At 42.9% G+C, this 21,213-nt stretch overlaps 2 protein-coding genes across 2 annotated transcripts in view; one reads left to right on the forward strand and one right to left on the reverse strand.

Annotated features, from left to right (window-relative positions):
• The window catches only part of npas2 (neuronal PAS domain protein 2), a 36,191-nt gene extending 32,785 nt beyond the window's left edge, over positions 1-3,406 (reverse strand). Inside the window, exon 1 of the mRNA XM_084028863.1 lies at positions 3,243-3,406. The gene's annotated coding sequence lies outside the window, so the exon portion shown is untranslated. The remainder of the gene's footprint in view (positions 1-3,242) is intronic.
• Positions 3,407-6,487: 3,081 nt separating this feature from the next.
• On the forward strand, positions 6,488-20,826 carry brwd3 (bromodomain and WD repeat domain containing 3). The gene is made up of 40 exons (XM_084028854.1): positions 6,488-6,648; positions 6,830-6,888; positions 6,979-7,008; positions 7,194-7,253; positions 8,159-8,309; positions 8,493-8,591; positions 8,676-8,836; positions 9,112-9,333; positions 9,540-9,640; positions 9,756-9,826; positions 10,163-10,263; positions 10,382-10,422; positions 10,504-10,608; positions 10,704-10,854; positions 10,954-11,088; positions 11,183-11,311; positions 11,565-11,790; positions 11,897-12,037; positions 12,150-12,330; positions 12,441-12,534; positions 12,626-12,796; positions 12,916-12,989; positions 13,069-13,261; positions 13,356-13,466; positions 13,550-13,657; positions 14,071-14,195; positions 14,284-14,366; positions 14,639-14,750; positions 14,954-15,015; positions 15,306-15,461; positions 15,551-15,671; positions 15,784-15,909; positions 16,014-16,089; positions 16,195-16,245; positions 16,355-16,498; positions 16,626-16,778; positions 16,887-17,056; positions 17,274-17,362; positions 17,691-17,825; positions 17,921-20,826. The coding sequence occupies exons 1-40, from the start codon at positions 6,615-6,617 to the stop codon at positions 18,769-18,771; spliced, it is 5,403 nt and encodes a 1,800-aa protein (XP_083884980.1). The 5' UTR covers positions 6,488-6,614; the 3' UTR covers positions 18,772-20,826.
• The last annotated feature ends 387 nt before the right edge of the window (positions 20,827-21,213 follow it).

A 21,213-nucleotide genomic window follows, 5' to 3' on the forward strand; every position in this document is an offset into this window, starting at 1 on the left:
GGCTTTAGGCATGAATCCCAATGTGGCACAAGCGGGACTGTGAAAGACTGATCTCTGAAATATCTTTGTGTAAGCATCTAAATACTGGACCATGGGCTGGGGCAATAACAACAGGGCAAGGGTAAATTAGGGTTGCTTATCCTGTATTGTCAGCTGCGTCCTTAAAAACAATATTAAGCTCTATCAAACCAAGGCTATCGACAATTTTTTAATTATCAATTAGTAATTTAAGTAATTTCTTTGAAAAAATGGGATTATTTGCTGGTTGGCTCTCAGATATGACGATTTGGCTTTTTTCTGTTTCATTATATCATTGTAATGGCATTTTTCACTCATTTATAACTATCAAACTGTATTTATGTTATCAGACAATATTTGGTTATTCTTTTATTTCCCATTAACCCCCATTTTTAGGAATGAACTGTACATGCAGCCAACTGCAGGGGATGATTGGCCTCAAAATCAAAAGGAGATTGCGGCGGTGAGCAGACCATGTTGCTAATAAGCCACAAGTTAGTAACTCTAGTCTAACTAAATGGGAGAAAAAATACATGTTTGCATTCATTAAACACCTGATGTAGTTTCCCTGATTTCCTCACCATCCAGTGTATATCCAATATCATTCATGACATTCCTTGGAAAAGTGCAAACTATCTCTAAAGATTGAACAGAGGGCGTTTAAAACACTTGAAACATCATGAACTAGTGGTTTAAGGTGCCTGGGAATCTATCTGCATCTGACAGAAATTACAAAGACTTTACGTGCCGGTTTAATAGAGTTAGAGGCTGTGAGACACTTGGTTACAAAAATAAACAAAGCAAAACACTGTGATAGGATATGTCATAAGAACAAGTTTGTTATTCCCAAGGGAAACTATTGTTATAGCCAGGTGTAAAAAACAACACGCCCTATAGACTATAGGTACCAAGCAGGAACGACCACGTAACACGAGAGTTTCCATATAATACGGGACTAACTTTTGCACCACGATTCCAAAGGTTTATATATCTTCAGAGGATCAAAATTGAAGATTAATTTCTCGGAGTTCCTTACAGACAATATAGGACTTAGTCACGCATCTCGCAGCTTCAGCAAAAGCATTTCATTTTTATTTCTAAAAGAAAAACAACATTGATCACACATCAATGTGAGTCAGTAAGTCGTATACATTAACGCAATGCAAATGTTAATAGACTGCTCACACACAAAGGGATTAAACCACTGATATGGGCTCAGTAATTTGCCACCTGTGACGTTCGTCAACCTGTTTCACTCGATTTCATGTGTGTTTGAGATGAATCAACATGGGTTGAACATTCAACATTCATTCCATGTGGAGCGCCACTCTTTTCTTAAAGAGACAGAGGGTAGACATTATCTCCTTGCTCCTGCACAGTCCTGCACCATTTGTGCATGCCCAGTCACACTAAGCAGCTCTAGCAATATTCAGACTAGTGTTCAGTTTAAGCTTGCAGGACATGGCCCAGTAACCTACTTTCCCCACAACATGCTCTGTAACATCAGAGACGGGGTTGTGTGTCATCAGTTACCCAACCCTCACCGCAGCATAGATTCAGCAAAGAGGCGTAGAAACCCAGACACAGCAATGCTGACGCAAAAAAAAAAGAATACCAATGATCACAGTTAATCCATTAGGCCTCTTGCATATTAACAGGCAGAGAAGAAAAGGAGACACAAACCCATATATGGACATGAAGTAAGTAAAAGGCACAAAGAGGAAAAGATAAAAGGAGAAAATGAAAATAAATTGTCATAGTGATTATGGGCAAAGCTAATTCTCATTTTCATTCTCATATTATGAGAAAACTTCACATTAATATGCAAACAAAGCTATAAAATATGATCTCATAATAATAATTATTCATATTATTGTCTGCTGCTAAAACATCAAACTAAGTTTCCCTTTCAGCCTTTAAATACCCAACTGTAAGGATGGCTGAGGGGCACAGAGACAATGCCTCTCCCCTTCCTCTGTGTAGGCCTACATCCCATCCCGTTACACTCAATGTATCAGGTGAACGGCATATTATATACTGTATAACACGACAACCTGATACCCTAAAACACAGAGTTTCTAGGTTAACATAAAACTCAAACACCCAAAGTGACACACCACAGAGATACTGAGCCACAGTTAGTGTATGCACACTCACAGGTGACACTTATTTATATTTATATGGGATAAAGACAATGCATCAATAAAAGTGAGAGATACAGTGTGACAGCCATAGTACAGTAAGGGCGAGGAATGTAACCGACTCCTCGGTTTCCTCAATACACGACTTCTTCGTCCAGCCCACAATGTAAATTCGGATTGCTGGATTTGAATGACGGGACTAAAAAATGAGCTGAAGGGAGAGGGCGATGAGCATGAGTCATGAGGCTGGCCCAACTGTTTGGCAGCATGATGTGAAAAGGAGCATATGATGCAGTGAAGACCCGGGTTCAGTCATGGAACAGCCCATCCTGTCCCACTCAGCTGTCAGCACACATCCTCATCACTATTCATGTCTGTGGGCCAAGCAGCACTGACGCAGCAACAGCCTCAAGCCTCAGTGCGAGTAATACATGGAAGACGCATAACCATGATTTGTACGCTGACATAATTTGCACAATGGCTCCTTTCAACTACAACACACTTTTTTTTTTTTTTTTTTTACATCAGATCTCTCAACACAGTGGCACAGTTGCCCTCGACTTGGCACTAGTCTTTCAGTTCAAACTCTTTTCCAATCACAGCATATTCGTCTCTTCATACACAAATAAAACACATATATATAAAGCATTATCATCATTTAGACTTACATTTCCTTCTCCTCAAATCATACACAGTGATTTTATCAGATGTACTAGTAATCAGGTGTGTGCCCCCCAACCCAACAGCTGGTGGTCAACACATACACACCGTTGACAGGGTCCCTTCACACACACGCACGCGCACACACACACACACACACCAGCTAGTGTGAAACACACTCAATGGCATCCACTGATGGAAGAACACACAACTTTTAAAGCAACTTAAACTAAATAAAGACTCGAAGAAAGAGAAAATAACGAGTCAGTTTTTCCTTACAAGAGTTTCTAAGTTTCCAACCGTCAACGTTAGCTAACGTTAAGCTAGCTTTAGATTTGTATTATTAACGAAAGTTTAGCACGTTTGTTACGTTTGTTACGTGCTAACCGTTTCGTTAATAATACCACGGAGCTGGAAACGTACCTTATTATCTGCGGGGTAAAGTGCGACTTTAACCTTGGCGTGAACCGACCAAGAACCCCGACGTCCTATTATCAAGAAAAGTTCCCCGGAGATGAAGCAGCAGCGGCGGCGTACTGGAGCCTGTTGAGGGGGTGTGGAGATCCAGTCCACACACTTTCTCTTCTCATTCAGCGGAACGCTGGTCCAAACGTGTCCCGTCCACACACACAGACGAAGGCTGAATGGAGAGTTTCTCTGCAGCCACGGTTCGTCCACACACAGTCCCGCCCACTGGACTACATACTGGACTAAAAAAAGTTATGCAAAGCGCGCTTGTGTGCGTTCTGGTGGTGGTTGGGCTGTAAAGAGACCCTTTAAATGAATGGATATGGAAAAAGATGATTAATGCACTCCAAAAGATCCATTAATAAACATTTATTCTGACTGCATGATTATGCAGTATCAACAGGTTATAAAAAACCCTGGATACCGGTATTCCATATTTGTACAGTACATTGATGTTTGAGTCATGCCTTCTGCTCTCTGAGTCATGCTTTCGAAATCTATTATAGAGCTGATCGTCACATGCTGGTCTACATGGGCTTGGTCTGATCAGAGCAATGCTGTAAAAATGTAAAGACAAATGCATCCCTTGACCTCTCACCTCCAGATTGTGAATGAAAATGGCTCCTTTGGGCACCCAAGAGTATCCCCATTTAATAGACACGCCCACTTTATCTTCATACCATAGTTTTTTGCATTCTGTATAAATGGTGTATTTGAATATTTCTCCATACTGTGGTCCCTAAACAGTCTTGGAATTGCATGTATGTGGTATGACTGAAAAGCTGAGACTCACGTGTGATGATGCCATTTAACATTGTGAGACAGTTTTCTGAAACTTGACCTCAATAAGGTATAGAATGAACTGTTGTGACCTCTATGATAATCCCAGAATAATGAAACTGCCCATACATCAATACAATAGAAGCACAAACTAGAGATGACAGGCATTCAGAGGACATATGATTTACTATATTAACGATAACAAGGGTTCTGAGCATATAATTGCCTAAAATGCAATTCTTCTAGAAATGTCGAAACATTTAAAAAAATAATTTAAGTGGTCAAAATGGTAAATGGTCAAATTTGGCACAAAATCTGTGTAAGAATTGATTCAGCCACCAACAGAAAAGCCCCAGACCTCTCAAGATGAACACTTCATGCGGATTATCTAAAAGAAAAAGCAAGCAATTCAAATCAATTGTTCCGCCATCAATACACACTTTGCAGTGTGTCTCGAGTGGTGTCACTCCTTTATTTTATTTGATTGCTCTATTGCTACCATGACGACATTTTAGTCTTTCACAACAGTCAGGGTGGACAACTTTGGGTTGTTGACATATACTGCGCTTAATGACAAATTTAATGTCACCGCTAAACCGCAGCTCTGACATGCTATAATTAAGTAGACAGATGAAATGTTTTGTTGTGACCCAAGAATTCAAATTAACGTCAGGGCTTCTTATTGCTCTTGTATGAAGAGGTTTTTTCCTATAGCTATGCACAGTCAAATCGTCAATAAAGGTTTCAAACTAAGAGTTGTCTGATTTTACACGGCATGAACAATCACGTTTACCATTCAAAGAAACACTTTGTCACTTCTTATTTTAAAGTGTTCTTGAAAAATGGGCCTTTTCAACAAAAACATCAGCTAAAGGAGGATAGATAAGTGTTTTTTTGTGTGTGTGTGTGTGTACTGGCACATGCACATCTGGAGTCTTCAATCAACAAAACATCTGTGATTCCAGAGGCAAGCTGACCATTAAGTCAGGTTACTGCTCCCCCACTGCCTTTCTGTCAATTTAAGATTCTGCAGACACTATTGCTACATTATTAGCTTATTTACTTCATAATGAATTGCCAAATGTAACCATGAGGATAAATCACACACATAGTTCATAATGACAAAGTGATCATATGGTGAATGCGTGCGCAACCAGGACTCGCAAAACCAGTAACAATCAGTCTGCCTCGCAGTTGTCATACCAGTTGTTACATCAGTCATGCACTTCTTTTGTGGACCACAGCAGTAAAAATAGGTTACAAGAAGAATATGCTGTTTCTCTTATTTATTTTATTTTGAGTCACACAATCGAGAAAAAAAATGCATATATCATAGACAGGACATTTACCTTCAGTTTTCTAAACAGTCTTCATGTTGTTTGTTGAGATTCAGACATGTTCTTCAGATTTCTGTTATTTCAGCAAATTAATGCATGTGGGGGGAAAACAGTGCAAAAGGAGCTTCCTCAATTGTTTTTTGCAATGGCAAGACATTTCTATAACCATCCATCCAGTCTAACACAATTAAGAACTGTAAAAATGTTTCTGATAAGTGTATTGTTACATTTTATTACAATCATATGGTATTCATATCCAATTATTCTAATATATACTGTAGATGGTCTGTGACAATCAACTCCTCATGTCATAACCATAACGGTTCACTCTTTTATATAAAACCTCTAGGCATTTTGAGAATATGTTGATACCTCTTATTAAGCTGGGAATTCATGATTTACCTCTTTACAATATACCCTGCACCTTTTCTTTGTTACCATTAAGGTCAAGAGGGCCTCTTCCAAAAATTCAACCCAGATGCAAGCCTATCCCCAGAGTGACGGTGTCCAAATAATGCCCTATAAACAAACAGGTAAAGCAGTTTTATCATAGAAAATAGGTGACAGAACACTTCTTTGGTATACTGCCTGTGTCTATATTCAACTTGATAAATGTATTGTGTGTGTATTAATTTGAAAGCAACATGTTGTGATGCAAACATAATAAAGCCTAAGTGCACCAATTATGTTTTATTTGTCATGTGCAAGATGACAATGGGCAGCAATATATAATATATATATATATATATATATATATATATATATATATATATATATATATATAATACTATATATATATATATATATATATATATATATATATATATATATATATATATATATATATATAATATATATATATATATATAATACCTCACTTCAAAATAAAAGCAGCGACGTGTACATATTCGTCTGTTAAATACATCCAATCTTTCTCATTTCTGTCCGACATTGGTGGCCCTAAAGTTGTAAATTTGAATATTTAGACGTGTATTCATTTTGGATAAAGAAAACAAACAAACCAATATTGCACTGTTTCACTGGAGGGCGCTAACACAAAGCACCAGGTGGTCAGAGAACAACTTGAGAACGGAGGAGGCCATTCACTAGCCTGTTTTAGCTACACACACCTAGCTACTGTTAGCTAGCCGGCGGCTAACACGCAAGCTAAAACATCAGTCTGTCTTAATGTCGCCTGTCTTATCAAGTGATGGCAAGAGAACAGTGTTCACAAACCGAAGCTGGTGAGTACCAAGCGTCCCTTTACACCGCGACAAAACATTTTGCAGTCGCACAGTTTGCAGTTGGTTGCCTGCTAGCGCGCTAAGTAACCGATGCAACCCAACGCTAGCTAACGATAACGTTAGCTCGGCTCAATAGCAACATTAGTTAGTACCAGGCTAACGCGCATCTCATTCTTTTCAGAACTGTATTACCTCATTGCCAGATTTCTGCAGTCTGGACCCTGTAAAAAGGCATCAAAGGTAACGACCCACAACAAGTAAGATATTAACTGGCATGGTCTAAATAAGTAGCTGGTGCTAGCAGCTAACGCTAACTGTGTCTGTTGTTAGGTCCTGATTGAGGAGCTGGAGGAGTATGAGGTAGGTCCAGCTGGACGTTTCTGTGTTTATTCTCGTGTGTGGTTTCCGTAATGCTGCGTATCTGTCCGCTATTTTTGGAAACTTTCAGCGATTTCGGCTGGTGTTGGATACAGGAGCGTGTTGCCGAGCCGCGACGATACTAGCCGCTAATCGCCGTCTCTAACTGCTTGTTTTTTTAACTTTAGTTGGTCCCTCAACGATGGAGTTGGGACGGGGAGAAATACAAACGGACCTTCCAAGACTGGGTGAGTGGCAATTGTCATAATTAACTTGTTAATCAAATAAGGCGTATAACTTCTATGTAAATCGACAATTGTCTTTTTCGCGGATGTATATATTTTAAATCATATTAACCATCAATAAATGGTGAGGTGTTGATGTGTTTATGGTTATTAGAACACATTTAAACATTTATACTATTATAGGCCCGTTGGTAAATAACTATATATAGGCTTTGCTATTGTGTGGGCTAGTAGGAGGCGAACCAAGACGAGGACAGGTGGCGATTGGCTGAGCCAGATCCAAAGGGCTGTCAGTCTTCTGTAGGAGCCAATGAAATCACAGTTGTATTTGCGAGCGAACCGGAAAATCGTTAGAGACTCTTGTTATTGGCTGTGAGCTTCTGTGTCCCGCCTCTTTCTTTCCCTTTCGCTCACTCTTACCTCTTGGTTGTTTATCAACTATCTGCATTACAAAACCATTTTTACAAGTATTATGAGCTCGTTTAAAAGGAAAGGGAGGAAAGTATTTTTTGCGAAAGTTGAGTTACATGCCGTGGTACTACACAGCTTTTTTAAATGGATGTGAGGCTTGATATATATGGATATCAAAAAATATCCACTAATATTATGGTTAACTTGAATTACAGAATGGGTGTTTTTGTCCCCAACTTATTCAACCAGAGTCTAGTTTAAATTGTGTCTTTGAAGATGTGAATTCATGAGACTGTGGCGCAACTAGAAGTCTAGTTGCCTGCTGACATTTTCACATTAACTCCAAGAGAGGCTACACATATATATGAAGCAACATGAGGCTTATTGGTATGTGAAAATATTTTGTAGTTCAATTAGGTTTTGTTGTCAAGGACACAATTTTGATGTCATTATATGTTGTTGTATTACTTTGTAATAGCTGTCTGTCACTCCTGCAGGTGATTTTGAACCAGCACATTCCTGCAGACTATCTGCTCCGGGTATGTCAGCGGATAGGCCCGCTTATCGAGAAGGAGATCCCACCTAGTGTTCCTGGAGTCCAAACACTTCTGGGGCTGGGAAGACAGTCCTTGCTGCGTACCACCAAAAGTGAGCATTTTCCTCCTATCCACCATAGTTCTCTTCTGTATTAATTGAATGTCCACACATCAGTACTGTTGCATTTTTTTAATTTATTGCATTTATGTGGTTTATTTGCAATAGATCCGTTTCTCAATCATCATTCACTTTCCACAATATGTTTTTTATTAATTCACTGCATTGGTAATTTAGGTTGTAGCCACAAAGTATGCAGCGGCTCAGCTGTCGCTGCACTCCACCGGGGGCGTCCACCAGAACCTCCAGTCACCAGTGGAGATTCCCCCAGTGTTGGTGTGTAAAACGGTTTGATTTATTCAAGTCTGCTTCAGAAATGTGTTGCTCCCACTAATCATTGTCGTGTGTCTTCACATGAAGTGTCCATCATGGGTGCTCGCCAGGCCACAGGCACTGCTCGCTTCGGCCAAGTCCTGCCGTCTTCCTCCTACCAACACATGAAGATACACAAACGCATCCTTGGACACCTTTCTTCCGTCTACTGTGTGGCCTTTGACCGTACTGGCCGGCGGATATTTACGGTGCGTGATGATTACAACCACAAAATCTTTTTTATTTATTTTGTATTAATTAAAGCAAGGCACTTGACTAGTGTGTCAATAAGAAGGGGCTCAGTTAAACCAGATCTTGCTGAGGTTTTAAAACTAGTTATAAACTAGTTTCAATGTTGATTCACAAAAAAAAAAAGTACAATAGCTCACAATAAGCATGTTTGGCGTGACGATGGAAGAACTTCAGTCGAAGCTAATTCCCTATGAAACCCAATTAACTGTTTCCAATGTCCTATGTGTTTTAGGGTTCTGATGACTGCTTGGTGAAAATCTGGGCCACGGATGACGGCCGGCTCCTGGCAACGCTCCGCGGCCACTCGGCAGAGATCTGTGACATGGCCGTGAACCACGAGAACAACCTCATTGCCTCAGCGAGCTGTGACAAAGCCATCAGAGTGTGGTGCCTGCGTACCTGTGCACCCATCACTGTTCTGCAGGCTCACGGTGCCTCCATCACATCCATACAGGTGAGACTGATACATTTTAAAGGAGTGATGCTTACTGATATGAGAATACACCATAATGCAAGATCTCACTTTAGATCCCAAAGTCTTATTTATTGCTTAGATTGTCTGCACTTGTTCTGCACCAGGCCAGCTCTTCTGGAGTACTGTGTCAGGTGTTGGCAACTCTTTGCCTGTGACTTAGCAACACTGACTTTCTGTCTCCTTAGTTTTGTCCTGCTGTCAAAGGGACGACGCGGTACTTGGCCTCCACCGGTGCAGACGGCATGGTGTGTTTCTGGAAGTGGCACTCGCTCAGCATGAAATTCCAGTAAGTGTTTGAAACATCTGTCGAAGCTTTTTCAGCTCACCCATTTTTAGCTGTAGTAAAGTTCCACTTTTTCCTGTAAATAACTACAGCTGTTGTGTTCCTCCTCTTTTCTCAGTGATCAACCAGTCAAGTTTGTTGAGCGCTCACGTCCAGGAGTACAGGTCTCCACTTCCTCCTTCAGTAGTGGTAAGAGTCTTTTTTTTTTCTTATTGTCCTAAACTCCTGTGTGCAGCAAACCTAACACAGACGCCTAACAAACTCACTTTTGACAAAAAACAAACAAACGGATGAAGTTTTTTTTACTGTTTGTTTTTAACTTTTGCAACATTTATTATGTAGCACAGACAGTGATAAGGTTGTGTCAACAGCCGTTTTATGTACTAACATTGTTTGTTTATCACAGCAAATTAACAGAGATTCTCAGTGTGACAATGTTATTTGAGTGACGTCATAATTGCTGACATATAGTGAGAACTGGCCATTATATATTATGAATATATAATGACTGTTTACTGTTAATAGGTGGTATGTTCATGGCTACCGGTGGCACTGATCATTTGATCAGAGTCTACTACCTTGGTTCTGAAACTCCTGTGAAGGTGTCTGAGATGGATGCACACACGGTAAGAAACAAAACGCAAACAGATGTTTCATTCTCGTTCCACTGTCTTTAACTTCAAATCTTTAACTAAAAACAAGATCTCTCTGTAACTAAAATGTTTTTGTTGTTGCTGTTCTCAGGATAAAGTTGTAGTCGTCCAGTTTAGCAATAACAGTGACAGGTGAGTGTGTGTTAGTACATAGGCCTCAAAGTCGTTTCTTCTGCATGGTGTTCAAGCCTCTGACAGTTACTGTGTGTCCAGCCTAAGGTTTGTGAGTGGCAGTCGTGACGGCACAGCCAGGATCTGGCATTACCAGCAACAAGAGTGGAAGAGCACCACTTTAGACATCGCCGCCAGGCTGCCTGGGTAACAGAGGGAACCGTACTACAGAGTTTCATGATGCTTTTAATGTCTCTGTAAACCGCTTAGTGTTTCATGCCTGATGGGATGTTTTCCTCCAGGAGCACTGCCGCCAATGGGGATGATAAAACCAAACTGGTGGTGACCATGGTGGCTTGGGACCGGGCAGATACCACCATCATCACAGCGGTGTCAAACTACTTGCTCAAAGTGTGGAACACAACGACTGGACAGCTGCTGCATGTTTTATCCGTGAGTGCTTGAGGTTTTCTACGGTGCAAAAATCTTAAAACGCCTGTTTGTGAGCAACTGAATGCCTGAATGTTTGTGCTGTCTCTCTCTCTGTTCAAGGGTCATGATGATGAGGTTTTTGTCATGGAGGCTCATCCATTTGACTCCCGCATCATGCTATCTGCTGGCCACGATGGTAACATTTACATGTGGGACCTGACCAAAGGGGCCAAGATCCGCAACTTCTTCAACATGGTAATCGAGCGACAACGAAAATTACTCATCAGTAGTCTTTTCTGGGGGTTTTTTTACACTCTCCTTGATTTCATATTTAAATATTTACTTCCAGATTGAAGGGCAAGGCCATGGTGCTATTTTTGACTGCAAGTTCTCAGCTGATGGGCAGCATTTTGCCTGCACTGACTCCCACGGTCATTTGCTCATCTTTGGCTTCGGGTGCAGCCGGCCATATGAGAAGGTAATGGCACATATTTACTGTCTTTTTTTTTTAAGGAACAACAATCTGAATCAATACAGTTAGACAGCATGGTTGATTTGAGGTGAAACATACTTGTTCACCAAGGAAATATTGTAGGCAAGACTGCTAATAACCATAAAGAAGCCTTTTTATAACGTACTCTGTGTCCCAGTCTGCTTGGTGAAAGGGAACAAGCGAGCAGAATTTTTTATCCCCTCATTATCAAGTCAGAAGTACTCTTTATTCTCTCCAGATTCCTGACCAGATGTTCTTCCACACGGACTATCGGCCTCTCATTCGTGACTCAAATAACTATGTGCTGGACGAGCAGACGCAGCAAGCCCCACACCTCATGCCTCCACCCTTCCTGGTGGATGTTGATGGGAATCCTCATCCTCCTCACTACCAGCGCCTGGTCCCAGGAAGAGAAACCTGCAAGGAGGATCAGCTAATACCCCAGCTAGGATACATGGCTAACAGTAATACCTGCTCCCTCATTACTCATGCCATTCAGAATGTTTTTTTCCGTTATAACTTTGGAAATAAATCAGTTTAACCCTAGATCTGCCTTTTCTGCTGCTTAAGGTGATGGAGAGTTGGTTGAGCAGGTACTTGGCCAGCAGACCGCAGAAAACCGAGAAAACCTGTTGGACAATCTCATCCGAGAGTTGCAGAATGAGCAGGACGAGCGTGAGGTGGAGGTGGAGGTGGCTGAAGATGCTATGGGTATGTTTAACTTTACTTTATGTAAGCGCACCTTTTTTTTAAAGGTAAAAACAAAAATGGCACCTTTCTGAAGTTAGCCGTCATAACAAACAAATCTCCTTTTTATTTTTAGCGGGTGATGAAGCAGAGGGGGAGGACTCCTCTCAGCCTGCTGAACCACGGCGAACTGGGCAGGTGGACGGGGTATGGCAGATGCAGCATAATGCCCTGCGTAGTCAAATGGCCACCGAGAGGGACCTGCTGGCCTGGAGCCACAGAGTCATGGTCAATGAAGTACCACATGGGATATCCAGGTGAGACAGATGGAGAGAATTTCTTTAGAAGGACACCGCAGATAGCAGATTATATTTTTTTTTTTGGTATACATTTTAGGATACATTAATATTATTATTATTTTTTTTAGAGCTTATGAAGTAGGCAGAAAAGCCAAAGGCGACATGGAATGCTCTCTATACAATGCAGAGAGGAGGAAGAAACCAGTAGCCTGCACACCCAAAGTAGGTTGCTCTTCACCTCACAGTTGTTTACACAAGTTAAAAATACCAGCAATGACCATTCATTTCTGCTCCGGCCTCCTTCTGCACTTAGAGTGAGCTGATGAGTAGCCGCCTGCGCTCCCTGAGACCGGCCAAGAAAAAGCAGCAGCGGCACGCCTATCAGACCCGCTCAGCTCAAGTCCGCCGTCCTGGGACAAGGAGTCGAAATTCCAGCAACCGACGTAACTCTGACAGCCAGATAGAATCTGACAGTGATGGAAATGTACGTTCTGTTTTTCTACTCTACACATCCACACGTGACATGATGCTGTGAAGTCAGTTGTCGGTTAGCTCCCATCCATAATAATGAAAGTGCTTTCTGTCTTTTTTTTTTGTTGACAGGCCGCAGCACAGATCGAGCAAAGCGAAGGCTCCTCCGATGGTGAAGCTCAGTGGCAGAGTGAGAGCAGCTCCAGGTAAATATCTTTAACCAAGCTGTGTTTTAAAGATGTACTTATAATCACCCAACTCACATCACCCCTCTATCAATCTCAGCGACTCCTCCAGTGAATATTCTGATTGGACAGCCGACGCCGGGATCAACCTCCAGCCGCCGAAGCGTACAACCAGGCGGCCTGCACAGCCCCAAGGTTACAGCAGCTCTGAGGAGGAACAAGGTGATGACAAGGAAAAGGAGACCAGGAAGAGGGACAACGAGAAGAGGAAGAAGCCTAAGGAGACCAAACAGGTACACTAACATGGCTGACACAGTGAGTGTCTTCACCACACAGAACAGGAGAAATTCTGTACTTGAACCTTCTGTTCTAATCATATTCATCTAGAAACCCCCATCCTCACTGGGTGGACTCAATGCAGAGGAGTGGCTGCCGCCATCATGGATTATGGAGACCATCCCACACCGCTCTCCTTTTGTTCCACAAATGGGAGACGAGGTATGGATTGTCACATTCATATCAAACAGAAAAATATATTATATTACATGCGTTTTGATCATGATTCTCCTGCCCTCCTCCAGCTCATCTACTTCAAACAGGGCCATCAGGCCTACGTCCGGGCAGTCCGCAGGGCCAAGGCCTACAGCATCAACCCTCAGAAACAACCGTGGAACAGACTCGACCTCAGGGTGAGGCGCACGTTTATTTAAAGGCCTCTGTTGTTTACAGGCTTATACATGGTCTATTTGATAAGCTATTCAGAGAGTCTGCATGCAGCAGCCAATTGGTATAACTTTCTGAAAATGGTAATGTGATGGTCAGGCCCAGTTGACAAGGTGCAGAACAGGCAGAGCTCTAAGCCCTCTGCAAATTCTTTGGGTTGTTGTAAATAGAAGCAACTTGTGAAGAAGAGCAAGAGCCTTGAATCTGAGTTTAACACCAATCCCCACTGATCAATGAGCTACAAACAATTCATATTAAGTGTTAAGGCTGTACCTCTGTATGCAGCAATGACATGTTTCTTTTTGAGAAGTTCAACTCATCGACTTCTTCTTTATTGATCCAGAGTCTTAGCTTGTGTGTGTTTTCTTCTTCCCTTCAGGACCAAGAATCTGTGAAGGTGGTTGGGATTAAATATGAAGTGGGACCTCCCACCCTCTGCTGCCTAAAGCTGGCTTTCTTGGACCCAGTCTCAGGGAAGATGACCAATGACTCTTTCTCATTAAAGTAAGCATTTATATACAGTATATTCAGTACAAGGCACTAAATATTGAAACGTGCATTTAATTAAATGTTTCGTCCACCCACTCTGAAGGTACCATGACATGCCTGATGTCATAGATTTTCTGGTACTGCAGCAGTTTTACAACGAGGCTAAAGAGCACAACTGGCAGCCAGGTGAGGATTTCAAAGTGATGTGTTTACCACATGTTTTTTTGGATAGCTGTATATTATGAGAATATTTTCCAACGTATTCTAGATGAATTTAAAAATACAAACAACGATTAACTGATGTGATATGTTCTTACCATCCAGAGACAACATTCTTTGAGTATAGACAGTTTGAAAATGTGACTCTTAACGTTTAACCCACGATCTGAGCAGATGCAGAATGTCTTCATTGTCGGACAGCATTATGGTTGATCGTGTCTTCACTTCGCTCTCTACAGGTATGAGGTTCCGCAGCATCATCGACGACGCCTGGTGGTTCGGCTCCGTGGAGGACCAGGAGCCTCTGCAGCCAGAGTATCCAGACAGCCTGTTTCAGTGCTATGCAGTAAAGTGCGTCTGAATTCCTCCGTAGACATGTGGATTGGTGCTGGATACTCGTACTCCAAATTGTGCTTTCTTGTTAATATAAATGTATTTTTTGCTGACCCAATGTCACGTTTCATTAAAGTTAAATCAGATGAGCGATTGTAATCTTGTACAAAGTGTGGTTTAATAACTAATTAATGTGGTGGTTTTTCCCCTCGTTTCATCAGGTGGGATAATGGTGAGCGGGAGAAAATGAGTCCTTGGGACATGGAGCCTATTCCTGAGGAAGGTCAGTGGTATTATTAATATGAGAATTCCACCTGGTTATGAACGGAGGCAATATTTAATGTTCTGGTGTGTTAGATTACAGACAAAATGTAAAAGTTTAATACACCATTGTACACCCAAAAAAACTGTAACCCTAACCCATGTTGGATAATATATTAATGTCAAAGCATGTTACGTCAAAAGTGGCATTTCATTTAGAACAGAAGTATTTTATTAGGATTGTGTGGCTAATAATTGTCTGCGGTTAATAGTTTTGAGCGGTTAACTAAATACATGTTGTGGCTCCATCAGCTGCGGTGCCGGAACAGGTTGGCGATGGCGTGGAGGTGGCAGAGGAGGAGCTAAAGGCTCTGCTTTACATGCCTCAGGAAGGAGAATGGGGGGCTCACACACGAGATGAAGACTGTGAGAGAGTCCTCCATGGCATCAATCAGCTTCTCACTCTGGGTAGGCCACCAAGAGCTGGATGACCGTTTGTCTGTTGAGGGGAAAGTCTGGTCTTTTTCACGTTTAATCTCATTCCTGTTTGTCCACAGATGTGGCCAAGTTATTCGCGTCACCAGTGAACCTGCGGGACTACCCTCTCTACTGCACTGCGGTGGCTTACCTCACTGACCTCAGCACTATCCGCAAACGGCTGGAGAACCGCTTCTACAGGTGAAGCAGCTCACAGGGCCTCACACAGCTTACCTTTTACCATAAATTCAAAGTCCGGATGCCATGCTGTTGACATTTGAGCTTGAAGTGCGGATGTTCTTCTCTGCTCCAGGCGGATCTCTGCATTAATGTGGGAGGTGCGCTACATTGAACACAATGCCCGCACTTTCAACGAACCCCAGAGCCCCATTGTAGCAACCGCCAAGGTGGTGACCGATGTTCTCCTGCACTTCATCGGGTAAACACACAGCGTTCATGTTAGAGCAACCTCACTGATACTGGGGTGACGATGGTGAATACTCCTACACGTGTCTGACACCGTAGTCCTCCTGTCTCCTACAGCGACCAGAGCTGCACGGACATCTTGGATTTGTATCACAGGCTGAAGTTTGAGATCAGCAGTGGAGGAGAAGCTGAGGTGAGCGATGAGCTGGTGTTAAGTGTTTTTACATTATGGTGACAGCTTTTTCATCCTATTACTGTTGCTGTAAATAGTAATGTGGGTTTGTATGTGTTCCTGCAGGCTGATTTGGACGTGGACTCTGATACCCCAGGCACATCTACAGGAAATCGGGTAAGAGGGACCAGACTCCAGTGTCTCACAACAATCCTTCTGAGACCGTCGGACTTAAAATCATCTGCACTAGCTCCGGTTTTAGTTAATTTCATTCCCTCTCTGCCAGGGGACCGACCTGAATTCTAAGAAGCGCGGTGTGGTTTTGGATGTGAAATTCTGGCGAAGCCAATGCAAAGAGCTGCTGCGTCGAATGATGGTCTCGCCAGATTCCGAGCCGTTCAGGCAACCCGTGGACCTCTTTGAGTATCCGGTAAAACAATCTGGAACAACACACAACTTTTAATAACGGGTGTATAAGTAATAGCAGAAGTCAAATTAAAACGAGCTTCAGTGTAAATGAACTTAATATCATTTCTACTCTCCCTTGTTTTGTGCAGGATTATCGAAACATCATCGACACTCCCATGGATCTGTCTACGGTGTCAGAGACGCTGGTTGAAGGGAACTATGAAAGCCCGATGGAGTTTGCCAAAGACGTACGGCTCATTTTCAGCAACTCCAAAGCATACACGCCCAACAAGAAATCCCAGGTGACGTAGCATCACTGGGGTTGAAAGACTACTACAACTGTATCAACGTAACTTCTGACAAAGTGGTGGTTAAATAGACTCACTCAGACATCGTTGTTTTACGTCCAGATCTACACCATGACCCTCAGCTTGTCGGCCTTCTTTGAAAAGAACATCATCTCTCTCATCTCCGACCACAAGTCTGCTATTCAGAATGAACGACGGACTCTCCAGAGGCTCAGTTACAGGAGCAGAATGCACAACGGAGGCAGCACCCCCCCAATCAGTCCATCCCCCAGGTGCCGAGCCTCATTCACAAGCCCATCACTCTTACACTCCTCATTATGAAATCATCGGTTTCCTTCCAGTGTACACAGGGTGGCTGCAGCTCCTGAAAACTGAAAACTATTCAAAGCCTCACATTTAAACTGGTGCAAGTTGCAGCCACACTGCTATTATATAATTGTGTGAATTATTCTGAAACGTTGCTCCTGTTCTCTGTTTCCATATGTCCAGTCCTAAAGGGAAGCACAAGTCAGGGAAGGTGTCAAAGCCCAAAAAATCCCAGACCTCAGCGAAGAATCGTTCTCAGAGATCACATCAGGGTAAGAGTTCACCACCGTGGCTTAATGTGTTGTCTGGTCCCAGTGTTGTGCAGGGTGTCGGGGATGTAAAAACATATTGTAATGGCATTATTCAGTCATTAACTTGTGGGGTTTTGCTGCCGTGCACTGCTGATTTGTATCTCCACTCATCAAAGTATTGTATTGGTTTTTCTTTGTAGATGCAGTATTGATGCTCATTTAAACCCAGCATGTTGTAACAAACCAAAGCAAGGCCTCTAATTCTGTTGTTACCTTATACTACGTATTTACTGTGACATTAATATGATTATCGTCCTGGTTAGTAATCAGCTGTGTGTTGTTGCTTTAGCTCAGCAAAGCAGCAGTGTAGCAGAGGAGGAAGACATCCAGCCTTCTTCCCCAAGTTCAGGGACGAGCAGCGAGAGCGGAAACCAAGAGCCTCAACGGGTGACCCGCAGCCAGGCAACTCCAGTGAAGAACTCAGGTAGGACAAGCTATGAATTGTAATCGACGATCTTTTATTTGAACGTGACCTTAGAGTTGTGATGCAGAAATGAACCGGCGTCCCCTTGTGTTCAGGGCACCAACGTAACCGGCATCTAAGTAACGGCTCCAGACAGTGCCACGGGCGAGAAGCGCCACAGTCCGATGAGGAAGACGGCGAAGCGGCGTCCGGATCCAACAGCTCCTCTTCAGAGTCATCCTCCACCTCGTCATCATCCTCCTCTTCCTCTTCGTCGTCGGATAGCGAGAACAGCTCTGAGTCTGAGATGGAGAAGTACGTGGAAGGAGGAGATCACGACTACAGCAAAGCCCCCTGCCTGTCGGTACACCACTCAGCTAAGGGAAAGGTGGCGGCCTCAGGGAAAAGGAGACACAAAGGAGCAGAGGACCCAACACAGAGACCTAAACGAGCCCGTGTGCAGCAGCCGGTAGAGGAGGTGGTGGAGGAGGAGGAGGAGGAGGAAGAGGAGGATGATGATGATGAAGTGAATGAGGGTGAGGAGGAGGAAGAAGAAGAAGAGGAGGAGGTTGAGGAGGAGGAGCAGCAGCAGCAACAACCGGTGGATGGAAGACCTGAAGAGGATGAGGGCGAGCTAGAGGAGGAGGATGAAGAGGAAGAGGAGGAGCCCGAGGAGGAGGAGGAACCCGAGGAAGAGGATGAGGAGGAAGACAACTTCGATGGGGTGCAGACAGGAGCTGCAGGGGCGGCGGCAGCAGCTAGCAGTCTGAGAGGCAGCCAGTGCAAGTCTCGGCGGGTCAGCACACGGAACCAGGGCCGCAGGACAGTTCTGTACAGGGACGAATCAGAGGACGATGGCCATGGGTCGAAGGAAGACCCCCTCAACCTGGGCCGGTCCCGCTCAGGACGGGTACGCCGCATGACTGAGAAAGCCCGTGTCAGCCACCTCATGGGCTGGGGTCACTGACACGACGGCCCTTTGCAAACCTCAATGGAAAAACTGTTGAACATGATTAATACTTCAGGGATTTTTTTCTTTCTTTTTGTACAAGTGTGTATATATTATATATATATACATATATACATATATATATATATATATGTATATATATATATATATATGTGTGAATTTTTCTTTTTATCTGACACTGCTTATGACTCTCAAGCTGATAGCTGGTGCTCATGATGTGTTGCCAAGGAGTTTCCTTCCCTGGTCGACAGCCATTGTTCAACATGGGTACTCTCCAACCGGACTAACTCACCTCAGCCTTACTGCTCGCTGGAGGAGCCTTTTAAGAGGCAGCACTGCTCTCCTCCTCCTCCTCCCCTCCAGTACTAAACACTATTATCCCTCTGTCTCCTCTTGTCCCTCCCACGACTTTTCTTTCCCCTGGTCACCAAAGAAGGATGCGGAGATGCCAAAAAACGGTGCTCATATTTTCTTTCCCTGAACCTCTCCATGCTAGTGGTCGCCAGTTCAGTCACAACCACCGGAAGACGTGCTCAACTTCACTTTAGGTCACTGATGTCAACTTCTTTGGTACTTTGCTCACAACCACAAGCCTTAGTTTTCAAAAATCACATCATTCAGATTTAGTTCTAACCGTGGCTTGAGTCAAGAGAAGTCTAGTTTGGGCACTTGCAATACTTGGACATCAGAGTGAAGTCAGGAGAATACAGTATAGTAATATCCCAGCTCCTACGGCCCTCGTCGGACAACTTGACGTCTTTTGGCCTGTGAACGTTAAATGTTTTCCCCCGTTTCCCTCTTGGTGGTGTTTACTGTTTTCCGGCTCTTCGATTCTGTTATTTAGTCGGAATTGGGTGGTTATTTTTTGTTCATTTTTTTTTTTTTTTTTAAGGGTAAAGGTGATTTTTCTAGGGTAAAAAAGCCACTGTGTCCTGTTTGTATCAACTGTTGTACTCCCCCCGAGGATCAGACCCATATCTATTCATGGTTGCTTCCATAACACTTTCTCCACCCAGCATGTGCAAAGGCAAGGGGTGTACTCTCTTTCACAGAAATATTTATTTTTCCATTGTATTATACTGAGGTTACTTTAACTATTTCGTACGTTAATAGTGATGAGAAGAATATTTGCACATTTATCTACTCCACGTGGCAGCTGAGTAATAAAGATATTAGAGAAAGAGAAGGGAGTTTTGTTTAAGAATGTTTAAACTGTGCCAGCACACATTCAGTTTTTAATTATTAGTTTGAACAAGTAAGACAGGATATAAATCAACCTATCTCAGTCTGTGATGATGAAGCTGAAGGTCTCATCCTAACCATGCTTTCTAACCATCTATGGACCGATGGGTTATCAAGCTTCAGGTAGATCATCTGCACAGATTACCGCTTTATCATTAGATACTACAATCAGGTCTTATGTTGACATCAGAATCACTGAGGAGTTTTTATAATAAGTGATAACTCATTGTCAATTGGTTTGAGTTTCATTGCATTAACTGTCCTCGTTGTAGCACTGATCGTGTTTACTTTGAAGCTTGCGTGGTTGTTGCTTTGGTAAATCATTTGACAGCATCCAGTCAGGAGAAACCGGGAAAGCTGAGTCACAAATTGTCATTTCAACACTGGGTGCTCTAATCCAAACACACCACCTCATCGCTCTGCCTCTGCAAGGTCGCTGACATCAGAGGCCTCAGAGGAGTTTTTGTTTTTTGTTGTTGCTGAAGAGTTTGATCAGGGCTCAGAGATGAACAAACAAAACACACAAATCAGCATCTAGGGTGCTCCGTGCGACAGCATTAACCGACGTCTTGACGTTATTCTGCTTGTGTGAAAAGACTATGATTCATATTTTTGAATCTTATTTTCGTATAGTAGACAGCTTTTAGTCTCGACTCCAAGGGTCAGATTAGTTGATGACAAATACAACAATAACATTCTACTGTAGATGGGTAAAGATTACGTGACTGTCTTTTATACACAATGTTCTGATTGTATGTGTTTTCTTTTTTAATAATAAAACAACAAAAAAAGGATTTCTCCTCAAATGAATTTGCCAGTTTTGGCCTCCTGTGTAGATGTTTGAGGACTTGTTCTTTGAGGAAGTTTTCGATAGCTGTTTGCGTCTGCGCTTCACCTCGTCTTTTAGTCTTTATGATCATAAAGGTGCACCGACGGCGAAGATTCAAGAGGAACAGAACGCTGGTGACTCTCGCTGCCGTGATTAGACCGTCGACCGACTACCATTTGCAACTGCATTAACGCACTGAGAGCTGGGGTGAGTCAGACGAGGAACAAGCAAGGTTGAGCTGTGACGCACTATGCTCTGCCACACCTAGAAACTGCAGAGATGCTGGGAGGATTGTGGGAATTAAAATGGATCAATGCATACGCAGGTAAAGGTCACCTGAAGGGATGGTAACGGGGCAAAGCACAGTG

This window comes from Eutrigla gurnardus (assembly GCF_963514095.1).
Source record: "Eutrigla gurnardus genome assembly, chromosome: 15".
NCBI lineage: Eukaryota > Metazoa > Chordata > Actinopteri > Perciformes > Triglidae > Eutrigla > Eutrigla gurnardus.

What these genes read in the sequence shown, in the direction of transcription:
- brwd3 (XM_084028854.1), top strand. Translation starts at nt 6,615, where the DNA reads ATGGCAAGAGAACAGTGTTCACAAACCGAAGCTG. An exon ending in GGTGGCTGAAGATGCTATGG is followed by an intron (nt 12,038 to 12,149) that starts GTATGTTTAACT and finishes TTTTATTTTTAG; the next exon opens with CGGGTGATGAAGCAGAGGGG. An exon ending in CAGAGTGAGAGCAGCTCCAG is followed by an intron (nt 12,990 to 13,068) that starts GTAAATATCTTT and finishes TATCAATCTCAG; the next exon opens with CGACTCCTCCAGTGAATATT.